Genomic DNA, 23,710 nt, shown 5'->3' on the forward strand with positions numbered 1-23,710 from the left:
TACTTGGCATTTGAGCATACATTTTTTTTCTCCTTTCAGAGTCTCTTTGGTGGCTGCTTCCCAAGGTAATTAGCACAGAGGAAATGTGCTTGAAAGGTGGAAATCGCTAGTTCAAGCCCACGGCTATGGCTGGCGTGTTTGCACCGTACATTGAAGGTGTGGAATCCGTGCTCTGGATTTGCATGCTATAGTTAGGTACGTTCTTATACCCGCTTCTTCAACTGAGTTGGCTGCTTCTGATGTGATAACAAGCAAATTTCAGGGACAAGAATGTGAGCCAGCAGGGTAGGTGGAGCAAATGACTTGTCTTTATGTTTCAAGGATGCTGAAGAGGTGTTTGACATCGGCTTTTTGTGATGTACCTGACTGGACAGGGCATGGGGTTTTGGGGTTGGTTTGTTTGCATTGTACAGCAGGTTACAGAAAGCTGAACTATTAATCTGTTTTTCAGAAAGTTTGCTCAACCCAGTCCCCAGTCTTGAGTCTTTTGCAATGTGTGTCCACCTGTAAATCCTTTGGAAGAAGAGGTATATCTTTTATGAGCATTAAGCAATATGTATACCTTCAAGGCATGTAGCGATAGGACAGGGGGTAATGGCTTTAAATTGAAAGAGGGGAGATTTAGATTCAATATAAGGAAGAAATTCTTCCCCATGAGGGTGCTGGGGCCCTGGAACAGGCTGCCCAGAGAAGCGGTGGATGCCCCATCCCTGGAGGTGTTCAAGGCCAGGTTGGACGGGGCTTTGAGCGACCTGGTCTAGTGGAAGGTGTCCCTGCCCATGGCAGGGGGTTGGAACTAAGTGATCCTTAAGGTCCCTTCCAATCCAAACTGTTCTATTCAAGAGAATTCTCATTCTGTTCTATTCATTCTCTGCACTGGTACGCCTCCAGTTCCCGACGGCTGTGCTGGAGCGGTGTCTCTTTAAGGGCAGATTGCAGAGCACATGAATTACAGTATTCCGGTAATCCCTTTGCATCGGCCTGCCCCGTCCTCCACGCAGTGGGAAATGTGGGACAAGCAGGGTTTTGAGATTATCTCGTGCTTTGCAAAGCCAGTTCCCTTTGTGCTTTTAGAAAGAGCTCTCTTGCAGCAGGCAGGGGGCTGGGGGTGACGTCCCTGGCAGGATGCTGTCCCGTGTCCACAGCAGCATCCCCAGGGCCATGGCATTGCTTGATTTAACGCTTTCTCCTGTGATCCTGGGCCAGTTCCTTTGAAGCCAAAGACCTTGATTCAGGTATGTTCCTGAAGCTGGCCTTACTTGTATCTAAACATTGTGAGGAGTAAGTCAGAAATACACATCCTGCTGTTATACATTATTGCATAGTCTATTAATGGGCAAAATATGTGGCAGATGCTGGTAATGCTTCATATCAGGACTTAGGAGGAATGTGAGATAGGACAAGATGACGGCTTAACATAACCTTTTTCATTTTCTCATTTCTCCAGGTTATAGGGTACTTCTGACATTCCTTCCACTATTCACTAAATCCCCTTACAAAGTGCCTTAGTTCCTTTATAAAGCAAAACAAAACCCAGACTCCTGGGCATTTTGCTTCAGGGTTTTATGTAAGGAAACATAGGCTGTAGGTAGAAGAGGACAGACATAGAAAAAACACCACGTCATGAGGAGATTAGGAAATAGAAATGGAGCTGTGATGGGAAACGTGTGACTTCAGTCAGAGCAGCGGCTCCTGCTCCAATAGCCCTGTGTGCTGACCCACTGTGGGAGATGCTGCTTTTCCTCCTCCTGTCTCACCTGCCCAGCTCACCTTCGCTTGGCGCTTGTTGGCAGCTCTCTGAGATGAATTTCCTTCTGTCCTCAGCCCCTGGTGGGGCTGAGGCTTTGAAGCAAAGTGACTTGGTGTCCTTTAGCTGCCTGTGTTTTTTTTCTCAGCCCATGACTGTGCACTGAACCTGCTCTTACTCCCTGGTGAACTGTACCTGCGATGCACCCTGGCGAGGCTGGCAAACCTTGCTGCATCTCCCTCGATGTCTTATTTCCAGCCAGGAGTGTTTCTGCTGGGAGTTACCTGGCCCCAGTTAATTCATTACAGAGACCGACTCGATGCTTCACTCGTTTCACACTGTGAACAACACAAGTTTGCTCGTGTTTCAGGATCCTGTTGCTGCTGGAAAGCAACTTGGTTCACCAAGGGACAGCTCTTTATTACTGAAATATTGACTTCTTTTATCCCTGCCTTTGCAACTTGGTTCTTGGGCGCTTTGCATGACCGACTGAGCATCTCTGTGCCACAGTCTCCCCGCAGATGTAGTGGTACCTGCGGCTGCTCCTTCGCTTTGCTCTGATGGAAAACTGCGATTTGAGTCCTTGGCCTTGCTAGTGATAAAACCACATCACAAAATGTCACATCTAATACTCCCCTCTGTCCCAGTCCTTTCCTCAGCCCCTGGAAAATGTCTGTTAGTTGACAGGACAAAGCAGGATTTGGCAAATCGTTCCATTTGAAAAGATGGGGAGGAAAATATTTCTGATTTTTCAGTCCAGCCTGGCTTGCAGCTTTTTTTTTTTTTCCCCCCTGCCTTTTTGGGAAGCAAGGGAGACCAGTGAAGGGGATAGAGCTGGAATGCTGAAAATGATTAGCTGTTTTCAAAATAAAATGTAATTGTGCTTTAAAAGGGCCCAAACTAAAATTAAGTATTTGTAAGTTATAAAACAAAATGTTTGAATTGTCCCAAAGCAGGGTCGGGTTTGGTTTTGTTTTTTTTTTTTTAATTCACACCTCTCAAGTATTTCTAAGAATTGCCATAATTTGTTGAGAATTAAAAAGAAAAAATTCTGAGATTTAAAATAAAAATTCCACCAAATTGCACAAGGGAGAAGCCTTTTTTCATCCCAGTTGTCCTGCACTGGTGACATGCCCCGCTCCTCCTTGAGACGTTGGATGCAGGACCAAGCACAGACCCTTTGAAGAACTGCAGCCAGTCCTGGAGAGCAAGAAGCATTTGTTTCCAGGACAGTATTTTCGAGTAGGCCATTAGTTAATCTGATGATGTGAGTGATAGAAATAAATTTTAAGCTGAGAATGAAAGGGGAGAGGCTGCTGTATCCTATACTGATCACCAGTTTTGTTGCCATCAATGGGAGTTTTGCAAGAGTCTGATGGAGCCAGGATTAGACCTTTGATCAGTTTGCTACTGGTATTAGTGCCCTTTGGCTCTATCAGATCGTGCGATCTAAAAGTTAGAGGGAAACACTGGAAAAGACCTAGCAAGTGGTGTTAAAGCTAGCCACAAGTTTAACACATCTTTGTCCCTAGCAGTGACCCCAGGACCGGGAAAAGGGATTTTGCTTTAGACCTCCTTCTCTGCTAAGCAGCAGCTTCGTGGTTGAGTTGGAAAGTATTTTCCTAATAACGGGAGTGACTAGCAATTGTGTAGAATTTCTCGAAACAGGAAGGATGTCTTAAGCTAATTCTAACTTGGCTAAATTCCCCTTGGGCCCTCAGTTCCACATAATGTTCAACCACAGGCACTGTCCTAATCGCCTGAGAGCCTAATTCTGGTGCTCAGCAGCATGCTCCATTGATCCTTGAGTATGGTCCGGCTCTGTACAGGCCCTAGACTGTCCTTTGTGACAGTCCATGCCTTGGGTTTTTCCAAAATCTGCTCGATTTGTGAAATAAAGTGTAAAATAATATTACTGCAATGGTAGATTTTGTTAGAGTCTCAAAAAAAAGATAACAAAAAGGGCATAGGGTGAGCCAGTTGTTTTCTTGATGTTAGAACAAACTACAGAAAAAGTAAAAACACAATTAAATGAGGGTTTCCTAAGTATCTTAATATCTTATTGTAAGATCTTAGATACCGTTTTTGCTGTTCAGTGGATGCTCTATCCCACATTGCCCTCTAGCGAGGACATTGCAGAACAAGTAATCCTTCCAGCTAGGAGCTGCCAGGATGTGAAATGTGGTATTTTAATAACGGAGACCATGGCTTGTTTCTGAGGTGGTGATTTGCCATGTGATGCAAATAGTGCGAGGAGGAGCAGCGTTCACCTGTTGCAGGTGCTGCTGCCTCTGTACCTGCACTGACTGCAGATTTCTTTGACATTTGCTTTTTGTTTGAGCTAACTGCCTCTGCGAGCAGCTCCCGGCTGCTGAGGGATCCCTAGCCAAAGGTCCCTGCTCTCTTCTGCTTTGAAAAAAAGGGGAAAATACCCTCTGGGGTTTTTTTTGAAGGATGATCTTTTTTCATGTTCATTGTCTAACGCTTTGCTCCATGAAACTCTTCGGTTCTGTGGTTTTGCCTGTATACTCATGGTCTGACAAGCCTGCCTGTGGTTTGGAGATGATCACGGGACAAACTTCTGTCCCCTAGAGGGTTAGAACTGGTCCTTGTCTTTCTGCCTGCTTAGCCGAGTGAGCGTGCATCTGTGCCAAATAACAATTCTGTGTGTTCACAGTTCTCCAGAGCTGTTAAACACTTCCAGAAAATCATCAACCATCAGTAAGTTTTTAAAAACTGGAAAAGAGGAGGTGCTAAGGTCTGCCTGGTTTCTCCTTCTCCTTATTCCTTCTAGGGTAGGGAAGTAAGACCAGAGCCATGTCCAGAGTCCTGCTGAAATCCAGGGGCTCTTCATCCAAAATGTGGGCTCCGTTGTCACTGCCCCAGGCACTGCTCCAACCGATACAAGGCCCAGTGCATCCTTACGTGCTTGACCATAATTATGTAGAAATTCATAATGAATGTTCAGCCATCAAAGATCAACCTGGTCTTTGATTGCCAGCTTGTTCATCAGAGTAATAGCCATGGCCCTTCCTCTGCTAGGTGCTGTTTAAACTGGTTGACTGAAAACTTGTCAGTTTTGGAACAGTTTGTCCTAAAATCGGCAATTTCCTGCATGCAAACAGCCGAAGGACACAGCCTGATTGCACGTGTGGCAGATCCGTGGGTGCAGACAGCACCCTGCCACCCGTGCGATCCTCCCAGGGGTCGTGGGACCCCCAGTAACACCATCGTGATTGCAACTGGGGAGCTGGGCTGTGCTGAACCGTCACCCAGCCGGCTCCTCAGGGCGCTTGTGGGATGAACGACAAACACTGATGCCATCTAGTGACAAAAAAAAGAAGGCAACGTGGATATTTTAAATAATGCCACTGGAAATTCAATAGCCCCAAGCGGGGCAGACCTTAAGGCTGGGAAGGAGCGAGATGGTAATGGGTGTGCTGGCAAAGTAAATCCCTTTTTCCTGCCTCTTTCCTCATTTCACATCCCACTAAGTGCTTCTGCAGATAACCAGGGACTGGGATCTTCCACATGAGGCTTTATAGATCCCCAGAGGAGCAAGACATTGGCTTCCTAAGCAGCTCTGTTGATTCAGGAGCACAAATTCCCCAACTTACTGCTGGATCATGGAGCACAAACCCAGCGGACAAGGTGACTTGGGGAGAGGAGGTGGCTTGTTCCTCCGCTGGTGTGGACATCGTGGGCAGAGACCCTGGGGACTAATTTAAGCTGGCAGCATGGACTGTGATGCGGTGCTGCTGCTGCAGCGTTGAGTTTAGCTGAGATGGGGCAAGGGATCACAGCTTCTGCCACTGTCCTACGGCAGGGACTCATTACTATGGCTCATACAACCTGACACTTTTTTGAATTCCCACCACCTTTGTTTCTGCCCCTTCCTTCTGTAGGTGATAACCATGAAGGGATTAATGTGCTGGTTTCTGCACGAGTGGCGGGATGGAGACACCGTTGCTTTGTACCTAGCTATTAATCCAGCCATGTTATGGTGCCACAAACCTGGAGGAATAGGTTTGCACTTTGCATTTTAAAAATGAGGGCGAAGTTGTTTCTGACCGCGCCAGCTTATTCTGCTTGGCTAAACTGCCATCAGCAGGTGCGGTTTGCCTTGCGTAGGGCTGGTGGTGTCCTGGGAACGTTTTACAGCTCTGATCATTTCTCCAGCTCCTGAGAAATGCACAGAGAGAGAACTTGGGAATTAAAAGTTTCCAGTTAAGGAATTTGAGGGCTGAGATAACTGCGAAGTACATTACGAATGCACCGAGATGCCAGGCAGCACCCCCAGAGAGATTTGGAGCGAGATGTGGGATGTGCCCCACTGTGCCCCACTGCCAGAGCAGCATGAGCAAAGCACCCGGATGCGAATAAGCTCCTTCATGGGACGTTTCTGAAGTGCAGCGACACCAAGACTGGTGCCAGCACAGGCTGGCATGTCGCTGGCTGAGGGTCCCAAAGAGCTGCCCCCCTCGCTGCGCACACGGGTCCACCAGCAACACTCTACAATGCTCAGGCTTGTCCCTGCATCCTTCAGAAAGCCAATTACCAGGGTCCTTGGGGACTTTTTGTTGTTTTTACTATCCCAAACGTGGAGGTACCAAATATGTTCCTATTGTCTAATTTACAATTGGTTTGTGTTATCGTTGCTGCTTCTTTTTCTGGATTATCTTTGTGTCCCCCTGCCTTTCCGCCCTGGATGATTGAGAGCTGGCGGTGTGCCTGTAGCATTCCTGTTTCCAGGCCAAAATGGGAGTGAGAATAAATGCTGCTAAATATTGTATTGAAGCAAATAAGTAATTTACTCATAATAGCTTTTCGCCTGGCATTACACTAGCAATTTCATGCAGGTTTTGCAGGGGGAGTGAGCAATTGTGAGAGGCTGGAAGAGCCGTATACCTTGGGGAATACTTGCCGTGTGGGTATGATGGGGAGAAGGGCTTCATAAATTTGGAAGAGCGCCTCTGCTTCTCAAAAGGGACTTTATCCAGCAGTCTGTGACAACACTGCGTTGCATAGATTTGCTGGCCCTAAATTCTGAAAATATCCCTGTCTACCAGGAATTTGGCTGGAGGTGGCGAAGGTAAAGACTTCCCTGTGGAGAGAAGGCAGGTCTGCTTTACCTTGTAAGACATCTTTTAGACCAGCCAGCTAACCAAAACACAGTATCCATCCACACTGTCTTCTCAGCTCAGTAGAAATCCTTCGTCATTATCACAGCTCCATCTATTCTTTTTCCTGAAGAGATGTGGAAAAGCAAAAAGCATTTAGGATTCTCTTTTCACACACAGAATCACACAGATCGTACACTTCTACCTGAAGCATTTGACACAGAGACATATCCCTTATCTATTTGGCATCAATAGCATCTTGCAGGAGACAAGCAGAACAACTTGCAATGAATAACCCGAGCCTAGTACTAATTTTCTCTTTTCTCTTTCCTTATAGGGATCCTGTTTACGATGCTGGTATTTGGACCAGCCTGTGGATTTATCTTGGGCTCCTTCTGTACCAAAATCTATGTGGATGCTGTCTTCATTGACACAAGTGAGGAGAACTGGGTTTGGTTTCAAATCAAATATGCTAATGTCATATCAGCAGGACAAAAATGTTGATGTTCACAAGCAGGAAACTGCTGCTCATTCCATCTTGAGTGCCTCTTGCATGTATGGCTGTCACTTTTAGAGGGGCTGTATGACTGGGATTTAAAAGTTTTCAGCTCTCTCCCCATAGGTAACAGATTCTGCACTTGGGTTAAAGTAAATTGTTTGCAAATTGTCTTTTTGTTCATTAAGAAAATAATCTTTTATTGCTACCTGCACTATGTGCTCTTTGCCATTAGAGGGCAATGTGTCACAGGCTGTTCCCTGCCGCTCCCCAAGCCCTTTGGCTATAGACTGCAAACCTGGTGCTTCATTCTTTTCCCTCGGTTGTTCAGATGCTTTTTCTACAGTTCCCAGCTGTGTCCGATCCCACAGGCTCTCATCCTGCCGCAGGGGTGTTGGCCTCTTTGAGGGTGCATTCCAGTTCTGTGATGTTGCAAATACATCTTCACAGGGTGCATTTGGATGGACTTGAACCTGGCAGGACTCAGAACAGAATCGTGCAAACCTGGAGAAGTGTTACTGCTTTTTCTTGGTCTTGCATGCACAGGGCAGCTGAAGAAATCTAAATAATACTGAACTAGCAGGAAAGTAGTATCTTATTTGATCACCGAGACTTTTAGCCGTGGCTTTGTCAGACACCATGGGACCCCTTTTCATTCCTTGGCTTTAGCAAGATATGCCAAAGACTCACTTGGTCCTGTAGGCAGAGGAGCTTGTTAGAACCCTGTTACATATTTGACCACTAAGTATCATTTACTCCAAAATGTGAATATGCAGATGATCTTTTTCTCCCAGTAGGTGAAGCTGTTGAGCCCCTCACCATAGGGTGTTAGAAATCTCCAAATTGATTCAGAAACAATTAGACAAGTTTATAGAAATAAAAATTAACATGATACCGTATCTAGCTTAGAAAACCCCTGAGCCACAAATCGCAATAATAATATTAGGTGTATGTTGACTTTATTCTTGTGGACTTTCTGGGCATCTGCAGCTGGTTACCATCAGAGGCAAGATGCTGGCCTCGCTAAAAAGTTAATTTGATGTGATCCGGCCATTTTTAACATTAGACATTGCCCTGTATTTAGAGCTGAAAAAGCCCCAGAAAAAATAGGGAGCCATGGAGGAGAACGATGAAGTGTTATCACTGAGAAGCCTGGAGGGCTGTGGCTCAGCAGGTCATAGGGATGGGATAACAATGTCCAGCTGGCTTTGGTCATGGTCCATCACTGTCACGCCAAGGCTGGGCCACACATGGTCTCCACCTATTTTTGTATGGAAAAGAGTTTCCACGTTGCAGCTGGCTCTGCCTTGCAGTTCAGGGTGGCATGAGGAGACCAAGCTCCAGAGGGACCTAGACCTATTTTTAAAAGGGGATATGAAGAAGACCTTGGTTCACGTGGCTTTTCACATGGCTCTATTCACAAGAACCTGAAAAAAAATGCACTTCAGGCAAGAGGAAATAACAGCAGAAGAATGCAATCCCTCCAAAACACTATTTTTCAAACTTTATCTATATTTGAGAGCTATGTGTTATTTTCCCTAAGGAGAAAAGAGTTTCCCTCGTCTCTGCTTGAGAGACAACCTGATTGCCTCACTTGAGACAGATTTTTCAGAGTGGCGGTAACCAGACAGACGTCGTGAACCGAGGAGCTCGTTATTCCAGCCCCGCGGAGCCGGGTCTCCCCCGGGACTCAGCTCCGGCACCGGGCACCCTCCACCGGCTCGACGAGTGGCCGTGGCAGCGAGGAAGCTGTTAAAAACACAATTTCTTCTCTCCTGCTGCTTATTTTTATCCCCCCAAACCGATGCCAGAGCCTTCTTTTTCTTTATCTTTGCTGAGTGGTGGCCTACAGGACACTCTTGCCTTTCACTTTGCTTTTCTTCATTTTCTGATGATTTCTCTACCTTTCTGGGCCCATGTGATATAGTCAGGGGCTTTCTTTTCCAATATTTAGGACTGTTTCACCCTCCACACAGTCGCAGGTGCCTGTAAAGCCCAAATACCCATTTCTCCTTTGCTGATAAGGGCAGTGAATTCAAAGGAGGGAGAGCACTGACCACCTGGAAAAAAAGAGTAACCAGGATGGAGATGCAATGTCCTTGTCTGTGCTGCTTCTTCTCCATGCAGGTCCTTGTGCCAGCAGATATGTCAGCTGTGTGTGCATGTTTGACATGCTGGGACAGCGATGTCTGAAACCTCAGTGCCAGCACAGGGGACACTGACTGGTACATGGCAGCTTCCTAGAGCTGGCAGAACCAAAGACACTGGAGAGAAGCTCTGATTACAGGGTGTTGCAGAAGCTAGGTGTACCATCTAGATAAACGATGTGATGGGTTGCTTGTCCTAAGGACCTCTTGGATGTGGAGGTCATTATGTGCTGGTGGCTCACACGGTACGGATGTGGGATGAATTATGGGTCCACACCTTATGTCTGGGAGCCCCTTTCCAGCCAACAAAGCCCCTAGGGACTATCTTCCAGCCCACAGGATCTTTAGGATGAGAGGAAATGGCTTCAAGATGCGCTAGGGGAGATTTGGATTGGATATTGGGAAAAATTTTTTACAGAAAGGGTGGTCGGACATTGGAACAGGCTGCCCAGGGCAGTGGTGGAGTCACCATCCCTGGAGGTGTTTAAAAGACGTGTAGATGAGGCTCTTAAGGATGTGGTTTAGTGACAGTGTTAGGTTGACAGTTGGACTCCAATGATCATAGAATCATTTCGGTTGGAAGAGACCCTGAGGATCATTGAGTCCAACTATAAACTACCTCTGGCTCTAAACCATGTCCCTAAGAAAAGGTGTCTAAACACCTTTTAAACCCCTCCAGAGATGGTGACTCCACCACTTCCCTGGGCAGCCTGTTCCAATGCCTGACAACCCTTTCCGGGAAGAATTTTTTCCTAATATCCCATCTAAACCTCCCCTGGCGCAACTTGAGGCCATTTCCTCTTGTCCTATCACTTGCTACTCGGGAGAAGAGACCAACACCCTCCATGCTACAACCACCTTTCAGGCGGTTGTAGAGAGTGATAAGGTCTCCCCTCATCCTCCTTTTCTCCAGGCTAAACAACCCCAGTTCCCTCAGCTGCTCCTCATAAGACTTGTCCTCCAGGGTCTCTTCCAACCAAAATGATTCTGTGATTAACACCGTTGTCTTCCCCTCCCAGCACTGACAGGTGTGTGTGCCCTTGCAGGTAAGCTGGACATCACCCCGGATGACCCTCGGTGGATCGGTGCGTGGTGGGGAGGCTTCCTGCTGTGTGGTGCCTTACTCTTCTTCTCGTCCCTGCCGATGTTCGGGTTCCCGCAGTCCTTGCCCCCGCGGCCGGAGCGCGCTGGGGAGAGCGAGCAGGCCATGCTGCCCGAGAGGGACTACGAGAGACCCAAACCCAGCAACGGGGTCCTGCGGCACGCGCTGGATGGGGAGAGCAGCACGAGCTGCTTCCAGCAGCTGCGAGGTGAGACGCTGGCTCTTGGCACGTTTTCCGTGAGAGCCAGCAACAGGTTGACAGCTGGTTGGATTTAGAATTGCTCTCTGATTTGGGTTATCCGCCTTTACCCCCGCAAAAAAAATCCCCAAAAACTCAGTGACTTGTCATTTCAGTCCCTAGTTTCTAATTATCTCTGGAATTGTCCTCATTTTAAAGAGAGACTTTGTTCCACTTGAAAGGTTTAGGGTTTTTTTTAACCACAAAGCTTCAGAAATGCATGATAGTCCTGCAGAGCTGATAAAAAAAGTGAAAGGGAACACAGTCGCCGGAGCAATTTGTGAACTTCTCTCCAGTCTACTGACCCGCTCCCCTCTGCCTCCCGAAACAGAGAGCGAGCCGGCAAGGGCGGTTAAAGGAAATCGGGAGCTCCCGACGTTTTAACTGCAGCTTAGTGCAATCCCAGGTACAAAGCAATGAGCGCTGGGCACCGCTGCAGCTTTTAAACTGGGGTGGGGAAGGGGTAGGTACCAGCCCAGAATAGCAAAGTGGCAGGGCAGAGCATGGCTTGTAGCAAATTAGACTAGAAAACCCAAATCGTGTCCTGCAGTGATGAAAGTGGACCTGGCTCTAATTAACATCAGCAAAGGATCCAGATTTTGGGAGGAGAGATACCCTTTCTATAGGCTGCACTAGAAAATTTTTCATATTCTTCAAATTCTTCATATGAGAGGGTGGTTCTGTAGTGCTGGTGGTTGCATCCCACTGCGTGTCGCTGGTTACGTTTCTGCCTAATGCATTTAGAAAAATGAGGACAAAATCACTTACTCCCTGTGCTGTCACCTTAATTGGGAGTTGAATGAGGTGCGGGTGAGAAAGAAAAAGAGACTTTGGGGAGAAAAGTGCTTTCTTAAATATAAAAATGCTTTGAATAGTTGATGCGGTTGTTCATTAAGGAAAGGTCAAAGATGTGAAGTTTTGACTTGATGAGAAAATTCAAAAGAAAGGTGAAGGGATAAATTGTTTGAAAATTTGTCAGTAAAATTAATTTCTTCATCCTTTCATCCTTGTTGCAAGGATTTTCTCAGGTTTGAGGAACGGGCTTTTTCCTGGTACGTCCATCTGGATAATTCTGTGGCTTTTGTTGTGGACTTACCAGAGCGTCTGTTTCTGGCCACCGAAGTTTTGGAATGGGCACTGGAAATTTTTGCAAGTTTTCATATAGAAGAATTAAAGAATGCAGCATGTCCCTGCTGCACGGAGGGGCAGCAGATTTGCTTGAGGATGATGCTGAACAAGCTGAGTTTCTTGCCCACAGAGCGGCTATGGGGAGGTTGCTAGAGCATCTATTGCTCGTTGAAGTAGAGAAATTAAACTGCCACGTCCATGTGCTTCAAAGTATCGGTTGCACCAGGAGGCACCACAGCCTTCCACATTAGTCTTCTCATTGCAGGTAACCCCATTTCGGATCCGTCAGTATTCCAGGAGTCTCTTTGTAGATGGACTTTGAAATACAATTTACATCACATCAAATGAGACAGGGAATGACCTTCTCAGTTATGCCTTTGAGGCTGTCACAGACAACACGGTGTTGATAGTTGACATCTCCTTTCAAGTCCCTTGCCAGTATTGTCACAGTTGGAACATGGTCAAGAGTCCTGTTTGCTGAAATACCCACCTGAAGATCTTCAGACGTACACAGCCAGGGAAGGCAAACGCGCCGCACTCATTCCCAATGAGCTGTGTAGATACATTATTTTGCCACCAGCTGAAAAATATGTAAGTGCTCCTATGTGGCAGGACCTTGTATGCTTCATCTGTGTTGATTGTAATCTGTGTAGATTGTATACAGTTTCCTTTGAGGAAAGTTAGACTTTAGTTAGAAAGTTTAGCCTTTTACCTAGGATAAAAAGAACTAGATCATTATATACAGAGGTTAAAAATTCTATATGTGCATGCATGGCTGTGTCTTCTGTCTTTGGGGTTTGCCTGTATTCGTGAGGCTGAGCAGCAGAAGATGTACCTGTGCACCCACATGGGGTTGTGGGTGGAAATGCTCATCAAGGTTTGTGTGGTCACAACTCTGGCTCCTTTTTAGCAAATGTTGTCTCTGCAGCTCGGCCCTGGGCAGGTATGTGCCGGGCACAATTCCATCTCTGCACGGAGGTGTGGGATTGTCCATCTCTGTCCATCTCTGTGCGCAGTATGAGGAGGAAAGAGTTGTTCTTCTGGACTGATTGCGCGAACACACTGTTTGTCAACAGTGCATCCTCGGAGGCTGAATAGAAGCTCCCTTTTTGGCTGTTGAAGAGTTTCGATTCTTTTTTATTTTATCTTATTTTATTCTGAAGCCTTGCGGTGACTGCCGCAAGTGAGTGGGCATGGTGGGAGAGGACAGCGGGGTGGTGTGAGTTGGAGACGTGCTCCCAGCTGGGTCACGGCTGTCAGCTGCCGGCACGGCACTGCTGGCACGTGGGAGGATGCTCGAGACACTACAAGATTTGCCCGAAAGACAGTGAGATGCAGGGCTGGATGAGATGCTTTGGCTTTCTCTAGCCTTAAGTGCACAGAAAAGCTAAGACTAATATAAAAGCAACCTGCTCAAAGGTTCGGGAAGTCTTTTACATCTCTACCAAGGTCTAAACAGAAAGGAGGGCCCAGCTTTCGGGGAAGCCACGGCATCTTTTTATGTGGGGTATTTTCATGCCGGGAAAAGAAGCATCCTTAAGAGGAGCTTCGAACTTGAAACGAAAGCCGTGCCTTTGAACGGCGTGAGGTGAAGAGGCGATCAAAGGCAGCAGAGGTGGCGGGCGGCTGCCGTGGCAGCTCAGGAACGGTCCTGGGAGGTGCTTACCGTTGCTAAACCGGCATATGAGTGCTGCACCGCTTTACTTGATTAGTATTTCAGTTAATCAATGCAAATCCATTTGGGAGCATAGGGAAGTGAAGGATTAATAGCAGGGAGAGGATGGATGGATAGATGCTGCCATTGCTCTTGGCTCTCAGCTGGCAGCCTGGCAGGGTTTGTTCCAGCCCTGCGCTTTCTGTATGGTCTTTGAAAGCACTTCAGGCGTGGGCTGTGACAGTCCTGGCTGACCTGGGGACACGGCTTTGCTTTCCTACCTCTGGTCTGCCTTGGGGACCTCTCTGATATTTGGGGCCAGAGATGATGCCCAGCTGTGTCAGGTCACCTCTGCTCATGTCTGTCAAGCACCTGCCCTCTCACTTGGTGTGTTAACACGCTGCCTCTAACTCATCACCTGCTGCAGGACGTGCTTGGAAATATTTTGTTAAAATATTTTTCTTTTTTTTTTTCATACAGAAATGTCACTTCTACAGAATTGAGCGGTCAGTTCTGATGAAATTTGGTTTCAAAATGCTTCCTTGGCTTTATCTTTACCTCCCCTGAAACATTCTGCTTTAAATTCATTTTGGTTTGCAATGATTTAAACCAGAAATTCATTACATTCTGCCTGTCTGTCTAGCGAGAGTGATTAAAAACCTAAAAGGATTGAAATTGATATGGAATCCTTCATGTTTGGAGAGAGAAGCTCATTCATAAAGAATAAAAAGAAACCTCACTGTGGAATTAAATGAATTTCAAAACTGCAAATTCCCTAGGTTTGGAAACATTTTGGTTTCTGTCCAGCTTCATTTCCAAGAGCGTAGGAGAGCTGGGATGTACATCTGACAGCTGTCTTGTCTTCTGTTCAGTTCCTCCCCGCTCTGTGTACCAATCTGCTGAATACTTAGAGAGGGAGCTGCTCAGAATCCTGAATTTCTCTCCCCAAAAGTGCCCTCTGGGAGGAGACGTGGCACTGGGCCAGAAGTGCCCAGCTGTGCAAGGGTGTCCTGGGCCATGGAGAACCTGTTGTCCTCAATGGGATTTCATAGGATTGAGCGGGATTAACAACTAACACGAGTAGTTTTAAGCTCGTGGCGCTAACGAGTGATAGTGGCAGCCTTTAGAAGAATGCTCCACCTGCACCTTCATTAATGTCCAGAGTGGTGAGTCTTTGGCCCAGATCCAGGCAGGTATGAAGATCTTAATGCCTTTTGGGATTTGGGTCTTGGCTTCCAACAAGCATCTACGAGGCTTGCTGAGAAATCCTAATCTTAAGTAGGGAGATGGTGGGTGATCATAAAAGGCCCCACATCAGGTCCTGTTGGTCTGCAAGTTCCCTTCGGCATGGATTTCATGAGGGTGTGGGCTTTATTGGCAGGTTTTTCTTGGCTGTTTCAAAGCCAGCATCTTTGTTATCAGAAGCACTGATTTATTTAGAAAGGCCTTCAGCCTGCACAGTTCAGGGCAGAAACTGAGGTCAGGCAGAGTATGTCTGTCTCTGAAAAGATACTGTGCCTTGCTATGACCTCCATGATGTGGAAGAGGGAGGTTTATGTCCCCTTCTGAAGTTGAGCAAAGGCAGTTGCTGTGGGCAGATTGATAGACTAGAACTAGGACTTGCTTTCCATCCATGAGAATGTTACTGTTGCTTCAAGCTTGTATCTGTCAAGAATCCTCTTTGACCTAGAGATGTCATCCTTTTCCTTCATATCCTTTGTGATGCTAATTTTGCCAAGGCTGCACGGACTTTGGCATATTAAACTCACATGAGATATCTTCAGCGCCTCCTGCCTTACTCCATCTTCTCTTTTAGAGGAGCTGCCTCTTTCTAAGAGGTGTTTTCTTCTTGCTACCTGCACTATTTTCTTCATCCCTTATTCTTCAAGCCAGGTGATGATTTTGCCTTTTGGTTTCTATTCAGATCTGAGGCTTGCTGCCTACATTGCTGTTAGAAAATAGTATTTTGGCTCAGTGCTGTATTTCACCTTTTCCTCACCGCACTGTCCTAAGTGGACTGGGCTGTAAACTTCCCTCTAATTTATTACTTCGCTTTCTGTGTTCCTCATCTTTACTGCAAATTGAAAACATGTCTCTGTAGGGTGCTCCAACTGGAAAATTGGGCCTTGGTGATTGTAACGTTCCAAACAATTCATTTCAAGCACCAACGTGATGATTATAGTTTGTCGTTTCTGGAGAGTAGTTAAACCCATGTAATGAGGTTGCCAATTATCCCCGCTACTCCCCGATGTTTAGTGACAAATCAAAGCTACTTGGTGTACATAACTATGTTTGCTTGTCAAGCCTGTGGAGTGTCACCTACAGCTGGCCCCACAGGAGGAGATGCAGAGGATGCTTGATGCCTTGGCACAGATGTTGCTTGAGGTGTTAAAAGGTGAGAAGTTGAGGGATCGGCAAGGGTGTTGGAGAACTTGGGGACATCCTCACTAGGTCCCTTCCAACCCGTGAATGATCCTATGACCAGTGCTGCTCATGGATGGTCTGATGAGTTGGATTTTAAGTACTGCAGCAGTGAAAAGAGGCTGAGGCTTCTTGTTCTTCTCAGTGTACCTTGCCATGGCAATGTGAATTGCTTTTCTGTCATCGTTTCTGTAGCATATTGGGTGCATTGGGATAATGATGTTAAATGAACCGGTCCTTCTGAGCATGGGAGGATGAGTCTTACTGTGCCATGTGTGATACAGCTCATGGGTTCTCCAAGGAGATTTTTGAGACTTTCTTTTGCATCTGAAGACTTTTCCCTCTTCCCATTTGGCAAATGGACTTCAACCTTATATTTATAGCTCCAGAGAGCTGCTACAAAGAGCTCAGCTAACATTTAGGGCAGCCAGCAAGGTACAGGGTGATGTTTATCATGACTTCTACTGGGATTGGCTCCAGTGAAGAAGCACCATGCTTCACTGTTGTGTTCCTCAGGGCTTTACTGTCCCTATTCAGACATTCTCCATTCCCACCTCATACCCAGCACCATATGCCAGACAGCAGAAAGCGCGTCACTCTAGTCTATTGAGAGATTTTTAAACTTCACTGCTGACTTTTAATCTTGTTCCCAGAGGTATTTCACCCTAAGAACTGAGACGGATAAGGCAGCAGCAGGTGTCAAATGATTCATCTTAATGGGTGGTAGTAGCAAGATGCAAGTATGTTCATTTCTATGGGGAGCCTCCTGTCATTTCCCTTAGAAAATGAATGAGAATGAGCTGGGCCTGGCTGAGGAGATGGTGGAGGCTGCCAGGCATTGCCTGTGTTGCGTCTGTGCTCTTTGCACTGGGTTTTGTGTTACACCCTCCAGCCGGTACAGAGCCCTTTTGCAGTGGATGGTGGTCAAACATGCAGTGGAGGACAGGATCTATCCCATAAAATTTGCACCCGGACACACTGGGAGGAGAAGGAATGATGGAGTGATGGGACTCGTAACCCAACACTGCCAGGCAGTCAGAAGGGTCTCGTCTCTTGTGTGAGGTGGTGCAATAACTCTGCAAAATCTTTGCTGTTCATCCCCAAGTACGAAGGATGGATTTTGACCTTGGTAATGCATGATGGTTGGGTACCAGCCTTGCCAACATCAGAAATAAATGTCCATGATCTTTAACTCCCTTCTGCAAAAGACAGGCTGTCGTTGTTATTATTTGGTGGATAAAGTTAGAGGCAGAACTTTGTGTCTTTGCATTTGAATTGGCACAAAGCTATATCTCAAGGAATCCATTAGTCTTGAAAAAACTGAACTCCAGAGGCACAACAGGCATTAATACCTTAAGTGTGGCTTTTCAAGCTCAACGCTGCCAAGTCCACCTTTGCATTTTTCCTCCTTTTCTTGGCAAGAAGGGGAAATTCTGTAGGTGGCCACCAAAGAACTGAAGGAGGCAGCAGGTGGCTTCTGAGATCTATCCACGTCTGAATCCCCCACCCCCGTTTCTCCCTCCCAGTATTTTTTCTCTCTTTCCCCCCGCCCCCGTTCTATTAAAATACATTGTGCCTCCTGCACCTTATTATGTTAAGCAAATCCTCAGGAAGCAAGAATTTTATCCAGCATGGAAAAACATTTGTGATATAAAGAGACCTTAAACTGTGGAGTGGCCCCTTCCAAAAAGGTTAGATCAAACCTAATTATAACTCTTTTTTTCCTCACCCCTAAAGAAAGAACCAGGGGACCCAAGCAGAGCCTTGACAAAAAGCTGTGCATTCACTTGCTGAGGCCAGTGCAATTAGATTTTGCACCAAAAAAAGCCCTCAGGGAAAACTGAAGCTGACACCAGAAAAATCTGTTATCTGCCAGACCCCAGTACACCATAGGGGATGTGCAGGATGGATTTTCAAAATGCAAATAGGGGGTCCATTGAGGCTTCTCTATACTTCAGCGAGGTAATTTTCGAACGTAATGATTTTCACATTTAATTCAGGGAGAAATTAGTCATCAGGTATTGAGACAAAGCAAGGCTCTCTTCTGTACTGGGATGCTCTCCTCTTCAAGCTGTGTTATCTCGGCAATAATTAAAATGTTTGCTGAAGTAGAAAATGTGCTATCTGATTCATTAGCCAGATTTCCCTTTGTAAGGTAAGTCGTGTTTGCTTATCGGAAATAGAGACAGGCTTGGAGAAGAGGACTCTGGACACTAATGATTCAGAAGGGAGAAGCCATGGGATCATGACACTAAAGCAAGTGTGTTTGCATCTTACACACCGAATAGCTCAGCATGTCCTCTTGCACCTTTGCAGCCACCAAGGCTGTTAGGACTGCATGCAAGGTGCTGCTTGGCTAGTGAAGTTCTGGGTTGTGGGAACGTGCAGGCTAACATGTCCCAGTGTGAGGTCCCTTCTGCTCATGGGTGGCTGTGGCCCGAGTCTAAGCAGGAGAATTTCAGCTTGCACCCAGATGTTCTGCAAGAAGGTGTCCCTCAGCAAGTGAGCCAGTGTTACTTGGGAAAAAGAAGATGAAGCAAATCTGGGTGGCATGAGAAAGAAAGACCAAGTGTGTGCTGGGGTGGCTTGTGTCTGAAAGATTGCAAGAATTTGTGCAGTGCTGAGTACGGTACTTGTGACACCCATCGGCTGGCTCAGAGTTGTTCATGGGGAGCAGGTAGAGAAAGGAGCAGGAGAATGAGAATGCTGAACTTTGATTGACTTCCCTATAGGGGAAAGAAAAGCAATACTGGAAAACACTCATCCTTCAAAATTTCAAAATCATCTGTAAGATGTAAATATAACAACAGGTGATTTCTTTTTGCACTTGTTCTGGTGTTGCCGCATTTCAACCAGCTTGTCTGTGCAGAACAGAAGATTACTCCTGATTTGGAATTTGTCCTGCAGGAGGGAAGCAAGGCATCTCCGGCACCTTCAGCAGAGCCTACACAAAAACACGTCTCCCTTTTTTCTCTCTCTTCTAGTGATCCCCAAAGTAACTAAGCACTTGCTCTCCAATCCCGTCTTCACCTGTATCATCCTGGCGGCCTGCATGGAGATCGCGGTGGTGGCTGGTTTCGCCGCCTTCCTGGGAAAGTACCTGGAGCAGCAGTTCAACCTCACCACCTCGTCTGCCAACCAGCTCCTGGGTGAGTAACCATGGGGGCCACCAAATCTCCAGGATCTAAGGGCAGGATCTTCATTTATTTTCTCCTGCTGCTCATTCCCAAGCAGACCCAGCGATTTGCTTATGACAGACATTCTCTCATCAGCACCCAGTTAAGATATCTGCCAGTTGATCTTAGATGATCTCCAATCACAGCTCGCCAGATGGACAGCTGGCAGTGATCTGTCAAAAACTAGGACATCATGAAATGGATGGATCTTAATATCAAAATAAGGAGCTTGCAAGCTGCTCTCCTGACAGTTATTTTTTTCATTGAACTCATTGATATCTTCTGGTCTTCCAAAAGAAACAATCTCCTGCAGTCAGTCTTGCATCTCAGTTTAAGAACATTCTTTAAGGGAGACTTTATATTTGCAAATGCAACTATTGCCTCATCTCTGAGATCAGACTGCCGTGAAGTACACCAAGCAGGGCTCATCCAAAGCCTCTGGATACCTCAGAAAATTCTTTTTTTTAATGCCAACTGTTGCAGGAAGCATTAGAGATGCTGCTGCTTAGATTAAGGTGGGCCTATCTCAGCAGTTTTGGCATCTCCCTCCAACACAAATGAGAACTGGAAGAAAATCCTGGTTCCTCTAACTGATTTTTCCTCTTGCAGGAATGACAGCAATCCCATGCGCATGTCTGGGCATATTCCTGGGTGGCCTCTTGGTGAAGAAGCTCAGCCTGTCTGCTCTGGGAGCCATCAGGATGGCCATGCTGGTGAACCTGGTGTCCACAGCTTGCTACGTGTCTTTCCTGTTCCTGGGATGTGACACAGGACCTGTGGCAGGGGTTACTGTTCCCTATGGAAACAAGTAAGTCCCCAGAGAATTTTGGGATCTCACGCAGCCTTATAAACATAAATGCCATATTATTGACCTTGACAGGCAGCATTCAGACAGCACTGGCCCTTAGACAGCCATATAGAGCGAGCATATAGAAGGCAGTGTCATATAGGGCTCTTAGTTTGGGATGTTTTCATGCCACTCGTCACTGTTAGAGTTGAGTACTCGCAGCTGACAATGGAGTTTTACTAAAATCAGCCAAACTGAATCGAAAGGTGCCAGATGTGATGCTGCACCCATGGCCACCTACATAGCTCTGGGTCCATCCACCACACCATCTGGTTTCTCCTGGCAGCAGGGAACATGCACTGGTTTGTCTATTTATTGAGCTTGTAGAACCAGGTTTTAGATGCCTGGAAATTCAGATACGGTGAGGAGAGAGAATGCATGGCTCCAGGCCCATTTTAATGGCAGAAATGAGGCACACGGTGCCCTGTAGCATTCACAGGACTTGGAGAGAGTTGTTCTGTATTTTCTTTTCTGGTGCTCCTCAGTATGCAGTGGCATCTCTTTAGAAGATGACAACTTTTGGCTTTCAGCTCCTCATGGTTACTGTTGAAGGAAAACACAGAACAATCTCTGCAGCATCTCTTTGGGTTGCCTTGGGGATATTCACTGGGGCGACAAGGCAGCCCAAGCCTTGCATTATGTTCCCTGTCACAGAGGGAGAGTGGCCATGGCACTTCTGTCCCCAGGGAGAGGCTGTAGCCTGGATTTCTTAAAGCTGGGACCTAGACTGCCTGCCCACTGCTTTTTGTAATTTGTTTGCCTCAACAACCCCCCTTCAAAGCCATCTTCATGTCGCAGTGATTGGAAAAGCTGGCTGACCTCACCATACTGCCCATTAACTTCTCTTTCTGTTTCTCTTACAGCTCAACTCCAACCTCATCTCTGGACCCATATTCCCCCTGCAATAACAACTGTGAATGCCAAACCGATTCCTTCACTCCGGTCTGTGGGGCAGACGGGGTCACGTACTTATCCGCCTGCTTTGCAGGCTGCAGCAGCACGGTGAGTGGCCTTTCCTGGGGACCCCTCGCCTGTAGGAACGATTCAGTGAGCGCGAGTGAGTGACACCAGTGCGTATCTGGTTGAGTAGCTCATTTACAGCCCCAGATGGGCCTGAGCCACTGTCGTTTTTCACTCTGTTGCATAAATGCCCGCTGGCTCAGGTGGCGGTCTGCCAGGGTGAGCCATGGAGTGGGATTTGCCATCCTCCTCCTCCTCCTCTGGGCTTTCTCCTCAGCACGGAAGGCTCAGGAGAGACCTTATCGCTCTCTACAACTGCCTGAAAGGAGATTGCAGCATGGAGAGGGTTGGTCTCTTCTCCCGAGTAGCAAGCGATAGAACAAGAGAAAATGGCCTCGAGTTGCGCCAGGCGGGGTTTAGATTGGATATTAGGAAAAATTTCTTCACAGAAAGGGTTGTCAGGCATTGTAACAGGCTGCCCAGGGAAGTGGTGGAGTCACCATCTCTGGAGGTGTTTAAAAGACGTATAGATGAGGTTCTTGGGGTCTTGGTTTAGTGCTGGAGTTAGGTTATGGTTGGAGTCGATGACCTTGAGGGTCTCTTCCAACCAAAATGATTATATTTATCCTATGAAGCAAGGAACACGAGAGGAGATCTGCAGGGTTGTCCTGGCAGAACCCAGATCTCCCGTGAGAGCTTGTCATCCCAGGCTGTGTGACCAGCTTCTCTCTTCTTCTGCAACCCCTCATCTCTTCACCTGCCCATGTTTGCCTTGCCCAGTCCTTCTGTTCTTTATCCTCTCACTCTTTTCCTGAGTCTGGTTCTTAGACACATATGACCAGATCCTGGTTTTCTTCACGCTTTTTTAAGCTCTCCTTCCGTTCCTGTTCCTTCTCTCTCTTTCTCTCCTTTGCTCTGAGGCAGTGACATGAGCAAGTTGTCAAGGAAGCAGAGACTCCATCCAAAGACATTCTGCATTTTTCAGTTCTCCTTGCCTAAGAGTTCATTTCCTTTAGAAAATTCTTAAAGACCAAACCATCTCTGTGTAACAAAGATGTGAGGAATTTTTAACAGTATCTTAAAAGCTTGCTTTTCCACTTTTTGCTGCTGAAATGCTAACGTCTTCTGGGTTATGCTGAAAAGGAGTGTTTGCCGCTCCTGCGGTGGGTACTGGTGGGGTCACTGCGTCCTTACTCCCTGCCCGGGGACGTGCCGGGCATGGTGACCACTGCCACACTGCCTGTGCGGAGCTTGTGGGAGGTCAGCCTGGTGACAGTCACCGTTCATGGCTGCAGGGACAGCTCACCACATGCTGTTATCCCTCCACGGCCTCATCCTTCCTTTTCGAGGAGACATCCAACCTCCGTTCCTGCCCCAAAGAGACAAACCGCCCGTGAGTGCCGGTGAGCGGAGGTGCAAACTCGCTGCTGGCGACCGCGGCCTCACAGCCCAGGTGACCCGGGAGCTCGTCCTGCTGAAACCTCTTCTCAGTTCCCACTCCAGACCATGAGACACAGGCATCCCTTTGAAATACCACAGTTTCAAGGTGCTTTCAGCAACCCCACCAGGGACTTCACGAGTATGCAGCACATGCGAAGGTGTTACCGTCTTCCCTCTTCCTTCTTTTCCTGCTAACAAGAGACAAGGCAACACCTGGGGCAACGATACGATCATTTTAACAAGAAGCCGGCTTGTACAGGGCACGTGGAATGATGTCTTGCCAGTTCACCAAGCCCTTAGCAAGACTACAGCTGGTGCGGTCCCTGGCTGGAGCACGGGAGTGACCTCGTCGGCGAAGCTCCGGCTGCTCTGGAAGGAGCTTGGTAATGAAAATTCAGCTCTGCCCCTTCAGTCTGCAGCTGCCTGACCTCGTGTTCTGCAAGAGCAAACCTCTGAGCAAAAACCTCACTCTCCCTCACCCTCTCTCTTACTCGTTCTTTCTTATTTTGCCTTTTTGTCATCATCTTGGGGTTCTTTTCACCATTTTGTTTTGTGGGGTTTCTTGCAGTAATGTTTTGAACACAAATTAGTGAAGCAATAGCAACCTCTGGAAAGGGCATTGTTGATAATTATGGGCTGGTTTGGCCATGCAGTGGCCCTGAGGCAAAGCCAAATTGCCAACTGAGGTTTTAAACCCATAATCCAGGTAACAACCTGTCTAGAGGGTCTTGTGAATGTTATATGCTCGTGATGAGCCAAGGGTTGCCTTTTACTGGGACATAAAATTCTCTGAATGCTTTATTTAACTTTACTGCATTGGATGTTTCTGACTGCTTCTTTCTTCTTTTCCTCTGTGAACAATTTCTAAAAGCAATGTGTAGTTCAGTTAGTTTTTTCTTTTTAATTTCTTCTTTCTTACTGAGCCGGTTGCAGAGGGTCACGTGTCCAAAAAGCCGTAAGAATATTGGTGCTGATAGGCAGAGATCTGGCACCCTCAGGAATTTATCTTTCAAGCCCTTTCCTGGGAGTGGCCCTTGTGTACAAAGTTGTTTGGCTGTGCATCTTGTTTGTTCGATGCCAGTGCTTCTCTCAGTGTCCCCTTTTGTCTGGAGACACATGAATTCCAGTCTGGCATTACCACGTTGGCGTCTCACAGCTTTGCACTTAAATACCAGCTTGTTCCTTCCCTGTAAGAGCCAGGATTTAAAAAAAAAAAACCCTAGCAAGTAAAAAC

At 46.9% G+C, this 23,710-nt stretch overlaps 1 protein-coding gene across 1 annotated transcript in view; it reads left to right on the forward strand.

Annotated features, from left to right (window-relative positions):
• SLCO3A1 (solute carrier organic anion transporter family member 3A1) overlaps positions 1 to 23,710 on the forward strand; it is a 132,978-nt gene that overhangs the window by 98,114 nt on the left and 11,154 nt on the right. Inside the window, exons 3-7 of the mRNA XM_065641547.1 lie at positions 7,205 to 7,303; positions 10,557 to 10,820; positions 19,038 to 19,202; positions 19,839 to 20,037; positions 20,940 to 21,078. Coding sequence (XP_065497619.1) covers positions 7,205 to 7,303; positions 10,557 to 10,820; positions 19,038 to 19,202; positions 19,839 to 20,037; positions 20,940 to 21,078 — 866 coding nt within the window. The remainder of the gene's footprint in view (positions 1 to 7,204; positions 7,304 to 10,556; positions 10,821 to 19,037; positions 19,203 to 19,838; positions 20,038 to 20,939; positions 21,079 to 23,710) is intronic.

This window comes from Caloenas nicobarica, chromosome 10 (assembly GCF_036013445.1).
Source record: "Caloenas nicobarica isolate bCalNic1 chromosome 10, bCalNic1.hap1, whole genome shotgun sequence".
Taxonomy (NCBI): domain Eukaryota; kingdom Metazoa; phylum Chordata; class Aves; order Columbiformes; family Columbidae; genus Caloenas; species Caloenas nicobarica.